At 42.6% G+C, this 7,075-nt stretch overlaps 1 protein-coding gene across 1 annotated transcript in view; it reads right to left on the bottom strand.

Moving 5' to 3' along the window:
* The window catches only part of mars1 (methionyl-tRNA synthetase 1), a 44,701-nt gene that overhangs the window by 18,882 nt on the left and 18,744 nt on the right, over positions 1-7,075 (bottom strand). Inside the window, 1 exon segment of the mRNA XM_023997779.2 lies at positions 6,000-6,112. Within this exon segment, the coding sequence (XP_023853547.2) occupies positions 6,000-6,112 (113 nt within the window).

Below are 7,075 nucleotides of genomic sequence, written 5' to 3'. Positions count from 1 at the left end.
CTCTTGCAGCAAAGCACCCCCACAACATGATGCTGCCACCCCCGTGCTTCACGGTTGGGATGGTGTTCTTCGGCTTGCAAGCCTCCCCCTTTTCCTCCAAACATAACGATGGCCATTATGGCCAAACAGTTCTATTTTTGTTTCATCAGACCAGAGGACATTTCTCCAAAAAGTACGATCTTTGTTCCCATGTGCAGTTGCAAACCATAGTCTTGCTTTTTTATGGTGGTTGTGGAGCAGTGGTTTCTTCCTTGCTGAGCGGCCTTTCAGGTTATGTCGATATAGGACTCGTTTTACTGTGCATATAGATACTTTTGTACCGGTTTCCTCCAGCATCTTCACAGGGTCCTTTGCTGTTGTTCTGTTATATGAAGGGGCGGCAGGTAGCCTAGTGGTTAGAGTGTTGGGCCAGTAACCGAAAGGTTGCTGGATCGAATTCCCAAACTGACAAGGTAAAAATCTGTCGTTCTGCCCCTGAACAAGGCAGTTAACCAACTGTTCCCCGGTAGGTCGTCATTGTAAATAAGAATTTGTTCTTAACTGACTTGCATAGTTAAATAAAATAAATAATAAAGAACAATATAGGGACTGTTATATAATGAACAATATAGGGACTTATAGGGTTCGTGCAGACAGTGGCAAGTCAAATTCAAGGGCTTTCAAGCACTAATATATTTTCAGGGACCATTAACTATTACAAATTGATTTTATGCAATTATTTCTTGTCTCCACCAGATGGCAGTAGATTGCCACAAACCCATGGAGATTTTTTTGTTTTAAACATTAAAAAAAACATTGTATTCATCGCTAACTTCCAAGTTCTACTCAATAATACGTTGTTTCACTACTTACATAAACTCAGCAAAAAAAGAAATGTCCTCTCACGGTCAACTACATATATTTTCAGCAAACTTAATATGTGTAAATATTTGTATGAACATAACAAGATTCAACAACTGAAACATAAACTGAACAAGTTCCACAGACATGTGACTAACAGAAATTGAATAATGTGTCCCTGAACAAAGAGGGGATCAAAATCAAAAGTAACAGTCAGTATCTGGTGTGGCCACCAGCTGCATTAAGCACTGCAGTGCATCTCCTCCTCATGGACTGCACCAGATTTGCCAGTTCTTGCTGTGAGATGTTACCCCCTCCTCCACCAAGGCACCTGCAAGTTCCCGGACATTTCTGGGGGGGAATGGCCCTAGCCCTCACCCTCCGATCCAACAGGTCCCAGACGTGCTCAATGGGATTGAGATCCGGCCTTTTCGCTGAGCGTTGAGATTGCCTGCAATGACAACAAGCTCAGTCCGATGATGCTGTGACACACCGCCCCAGACCATGACGGACCCTCCACCTCCAAATCGATCCCGCTCCAGAGTACAGGCCTCAGTGAAACGCTCACTCCTTCGACGATAAACGCAAATTCAACCATCACCCCTGGTGAGACAAAACCGCGACTCGTCAGTGAAGAGCTCTTTTTGCCAGTCCTGTCTGGTCCAGCGACGGTGGGTTTGTGCCCATAGGCAACGTTGTTGCCGGTGATGTCTGGTGAGGACCTGCCTTACAACAGGCCTACAAGCCCTCAGTCCAGCCTCTCTCAGCCTATTGTGGATAGTCTGAGCACTGATGGAGGGATTGTGTGTTCCTGGTGTAACTCAGGCAGTTGTTGTGACGATCCTGTACCTGTCCCGCAGGTGTGATGTTCGGATGTACCGATCCTGTACAGGTGTTGTTACATGTGGTCTGCCACTGCGAGGACAGTCAGCTGTCCGTCCTGTCTCCCTGTAGCTCTGTCTTAGGCATCTCACAGTACAGACATTGCAATTTATTGCCCTGGTCACATCTGCAGTCCTCATGCCTCCTTGCAGCATGCCTAAGGCACGTTCACACAGATGAGCAGGGACCCTGTGCATCTTTCTTTTGGTGTTTTTCAGAGTCAGTAGAAAGGCCTCTTTAGTGTCCTAAGTTTTCATAACTGTGACCTTAATTGCCTACCGTCTATAAGCTGTTAGTGTCTTAAAGACCGTTCCACAGGTGCGTGTTCATTAATTGTTTATGGTTCATTGAACAAGCATGGGAAACAGTGTTTAAAACCTTTACAATGAAGATCTGTGAAGTTATTTGGATTTCTACAAATTATCTTTGAAAGACAGGGTCCTGAAAAAGGGATGTTTATTTTTTTGTTGAGTTTATATACATGAGTGGTAACTGAAGTCAGTGGTGATGATGTTGTAATTTGAGACGTGATGAGCAGAGTTTTGAGACATGCCTACTGGTGAACACATATTTCCTAGGTCACGTTACTACACAATTCCAGCTTAATGACGGTTTTTAATTGGGCATTTGCGAATCTACTACTTAAAAACTTCTTGTCACTACAGGGGGTGCTGTTTCAACTTCGACATTTTGCGTCTCCAAATTAAACTGCCTCGTACTCAATTCTTGCTCGTACAATATGCATATTATTATTACTATTGGATAGAAAACAATCTCTAGTTTCTAAAACCGTTTGAATTATGTCTGTGGGTGAACCAGAACTCTTTCTACAGCGAAAATCATGACAGGACATGCGAAGGTCTGAAAACTAGGCTCTGATCTCTCATCAGTTTTAAGCTCTGTGTGTGCCCTATGGATCGAAATGAACTGCACCCGCCTTCCCCTGGATGTCAGTAACCAATGAGAAGTGGAATGGTGTTTCTACGTATTTCTCAGAGCTTATAAAAGGGCAAGGAACGAGGTGCGCTCCCTTTTCGACTTCCGCCATTACGCAACGCAAGACCCCAGATAGCATTTTGAAACGCTCAGTTATCGGCCTTAGATATGTCCGTCTGTAATTTAATTCGGTATAGGTGTTAGAAACATCATAACGAAGTTATTTKAAACCGATTTATATCAGTTTATGCGAGTATATTGCTATTTTCAGAATTTTCGTAGTATTGCGTTTGAGGATTTGGACAGTGATGTCGGCTGGCAACGATCAGCTAAACTGTTAGCTGCTAGTTCCGAAGTTGAAGTGGACGTTTACAACAAAGCAACGATTATTTTGGACAAAAGGACACCTTGCCCAAGATTCTGATGGAAGCTCGTCCAAAGTAAGAACTATATTATGATTTTATTCGTATTTATGTGGAAAAATGTAAACGCATTTTTTCGGCCAATATTGCGGCACTAGTCTGGCTGTTAACGCACACTGTATGTCTAGTAACGTTAATTTTAAAAATCTAAATCAGCGGTTGCATTAATAACCAATGCATCTTTCATTAGCTGTCCAACCTGTATTTTTTTTTGTCAATCTAATCGATAAATAATCGTAAACTTAGGTGCCTTTCCAAAGATGGCGCCCAGCAGAATGCATGCCATGTTTTGACTGATTACATAGCATAACCACGATTCTTGTGATGCTAAAATTGCCACATTTTCGAACAAACTCTATAATGCATTGTGTAATATGATGTTACAGGACTGTCATCTGAAGAATTCTGAGAAGGTTAGTGAAAGAATTAAATATATTTTGGTGGTGATAACGTTATCGCGCTTTTTGCCTCGAATCAATGCTGGGGTGATGTTAGCTGTGGTATGCTAATTATACGATATATTTGTTGTTTTCGCATGTACAACGACTCATGAAAAAAATCTGCAAAATAGTTGTTCTGGGATTCACAAGAATGTTTGGGCTCTTTCCATTTGCTGTACGCTGTTATTTTCAGAAATGTTTAAGATTAGTAAATTAGGTACTGTAGATCGTTGCCATAGTCTCCTGTAATGTTATCTCTAGTCGCTTTGGGGTGAGTATGCTTGTCTAGATATAGTTCGTGGTGCAATGCAGTAAACTGGTAGTGTGATCTCTATTATTACCCTTGAGTAATTGCATACAGTTTTTTTCAAAAAACTATTGAGAGTGCGCTATAGCAGTTAATCCATTAGAATGTTAGGTTATCAGACTGTCATCTATGAGTTGTTTTGTGCGTTGGATTTGATAGATAGGTGGGCCCAGAGTAAAACGTGCTATATATAGTCGTTTATTTTAGTGACATTTAGTTAGCTAGCTTACTGATGGATTGTAAAACACTGGATGGGAGGTTATAAAACAGAGAGGTGAGTCTTCAATTTGTATTGACTATGAGAACTAGTGGTATAGTTCTTCTATAATTAGATGTATCATAGTGGTCTTTCCCTGTAAACCATTTTAAGAAGAATCAGAAATGATGGCATGGACTTCACAAGTGATGTTGGGTTCTTTTCTGAGCATTATTGCATAGTATGCTGGTTAGTAACATTCTTTTCCAAGAAGAATTGTTAAGTTTTACGAGAATGAGAAGAATATATTTTAGGTATTATTGTTTTGAACTGTCAGATGTCTTCTGTATCTGTTATGTCCGGCGTTGCTTTTCCACGTTCTAATATAATAGTATCAGATTGCAAGCTTTGCATAGATCAACAATGTGATTTATACCTGAAACAGTCACATTTTCTAAAACAAACATATGCTAATTAACCATAAATATGTTATCAGACTGTCATCTTAATGAAAGTTGTTTCTTGTGTAGAGGCTATCATATATATCTTATTTAGTCGAAACTTGTGATAGCTGCCCCATGCAGGAAAAAATGGTGGAGAAAAAAAAATTGTGTCTTTTGCTATCGTGGTTAGCTAAATAGATTACATTTGTGTCTTCCCTGTAAAACATTTTTTAAAAATCGGAAATGATGGCTGGATTCACAAGATCTGTACTTTCATTTTGGTGTCTTGGACTTGTGATTTCATGACATTTTGATTATATGATATCCCTGTGGCTTTAGGCTAGGCTATGGCTAGTTCGTTTTTGATGGGGGGGATCCCGGATCCGGGGTTGTGGACTCGGTTAGAGGTTAATAATACGAAAAAGATCTTGCTATTGATCTGGGGAGAAAAATCACAACGCAGGATAGAGTGGAATCTTGACGGTTTTGTAGGTGCCTTTATTCCATTATCAGTGTCTATTAATGGGGGTCATATTTGCACTTACCTAAGGTTCCATCGCAACTTAGACTGTTTCATAAGTCTTTAAGAAACCTTTGTTTGGATGACGCTTTCTAACTGTGTGGAAAAAGGCGGAGAGCAGTGGGGGGGAGAAAATGGGAGCTGTTTGAAGTCAGGGGCCTTTCTGGCAAAGGAAGTGTGTTAGTGCCCCCACGAGGCTCGACCCGGCGCCCGTTTTGGGTGTCGCGAGAAAGGGGGGGGGGGGGTGGGCTTGTGTGAGGAAAACGACACGTGAGCGGACACCAGAACGGCAGGGAGTGTGGCTGCGGAATATTGCAGGCGCCCTACGAAGGAGGCGATTGGCAAAAAAGCTCGGGAGGTTGTCGCAGAGAATGAGTCAAACTCTAGATCAGGCGCCAACGCAGGATGCAGCGGTGAGTCTTTCCTCCCTTCACGTGGCTCTTCAGGGCCGATTCACCCACGCTCACAATGTCAAAGTCTGACGCATTTTTTGTACCTTACACGCTATGGGTTGGTGGGGTCCAGTGACGTAGTGGTAAAAAAGGTGAGTAAAACTATACTGAACAAAAATATAAACATGTAAAGTGTTGGTCCCATGTTCCATTAAGCTGAAAAAGATCCCAGAAATGTTCCTTAAGCACCACAGCCAGGATCTACATTTTCCTGGCATTTTAGCGATCGATGTGACGCTTGGCGGCGCCTAGTCAGTCAGTTCTGTACCTGCCTGGCTGAGTGGCGGTGGAATGAGCGAGCTCACCTGGCAACCAGAGACACACGTGAGGCAATAAAACTCTGTAGTCTGCATGGATTTGAATTCGCGAGACCAATACATTTTTATATTTTCATAAACATATTTCATCATTATCTGTTCTCCTCTAAAATTTTAATTCAAGTACTAACTTGTGAAAAATGTCTGATTTTCAAGGAATTCCAGAGTACCAAAAGGAAGTACTTTAAGCAGCTGAAGCACCTTGTTCGGACCCTGCGGACTGGATATTATGTAGCGTACTCACATAGGGTGTTGTCTCTCTGGAACCATGGGTAAGTCTGCAAGTCCTTTACCCCAGGTGACCGCGGCAGACTGAATCTCTTCCTCTGACAGCACACAATCACCATCATCATCACCCTGGAGGACAGAAAACACATTACAGTCCCGTCATCATCACCCTGGAGGACAGAAAACACATTACAGTCCCGTCATCATCACCCTGGAGGACAGAAAACACATTATAGTCCCGTCATCATCACCCTGGAGGACAGAAAACACATTATAGTCCCGTCATCATCACCCTGGAGGACAGAAAACACATTACAGTCCCGTCATCGTCACCCTGGAGGACAGAAAACACATTATAGTCCCGTCATCGTCACCCTGGAGGACAGAAAACACATTATAGTCCCGTCATCGTCACCCTGGAGGACAGAAAACACATTACAGTCCCGTCATCAAACTGTAAAGCTAAAGGGAGAGAGAAATACTTATTTATGAGGCTCTTTAATTTTTATAATAATATTTTTTATTTAATTCAAATGTATCGACTGAAGATTCCACAATACAACAGCAGTAGTGTTGTACCTGTATACATGATTATATGTACTGTTAATATTACTACGGGAATGAACTGGATTACATTATCCTCATTGTACTGTACTGCTAATATTACTACGGGAATGAACTGGATTTCATTATCCACACAGAGAGGGAGAGACAGAGAGAGAGAGGGACACGACAAGACAGAGAGACAGAGAGGGAGAGACAGGGAGAGAGAGGGACACGACAAGACAGAGAGACAGAGAGGGAGAGACAGGGAGAGAGAGGGACACGACAAGACAGAAAGACAGAGAGGATACGAGGGACACGACAAGACAGAAGACAGAGAGGGAGAGACAGAGACAGGGAGAGAGAGGACACGACAAGACAGAGAGACAGAGAGGAGAGACGAGACAGGGAGAGAGAGGGACACGACAAGACAGAGAGGAGAGAGAGGGAGAGACAGGGAGAGAGAGGGACACGACAAGAACAGAGAGACAGAGAGGGAGAGACAGGGAGAGAGAGGGACACGACAGCAGAGACAGAGAGGAGAGACAG

This window comes from Salvelinus sp. IW2-2015, linkage group LG12 (assembly GCF_002910315.2).
Source record: "Salvelinus sp. IW2-2015 linkage group LG12, ASM291031v2, whole genome shotgun sequence".
Taxonomy (NCBI): Eukaryota; Metazoa; Chordata; class Actinopteri; order Salmoniformes; family Salmonidae; genus Salvelinus; species Salvelinus sp. IW2-2015.
This window is presented reverse-complemented; position numbering and strand designations above follow the sequence as displayed.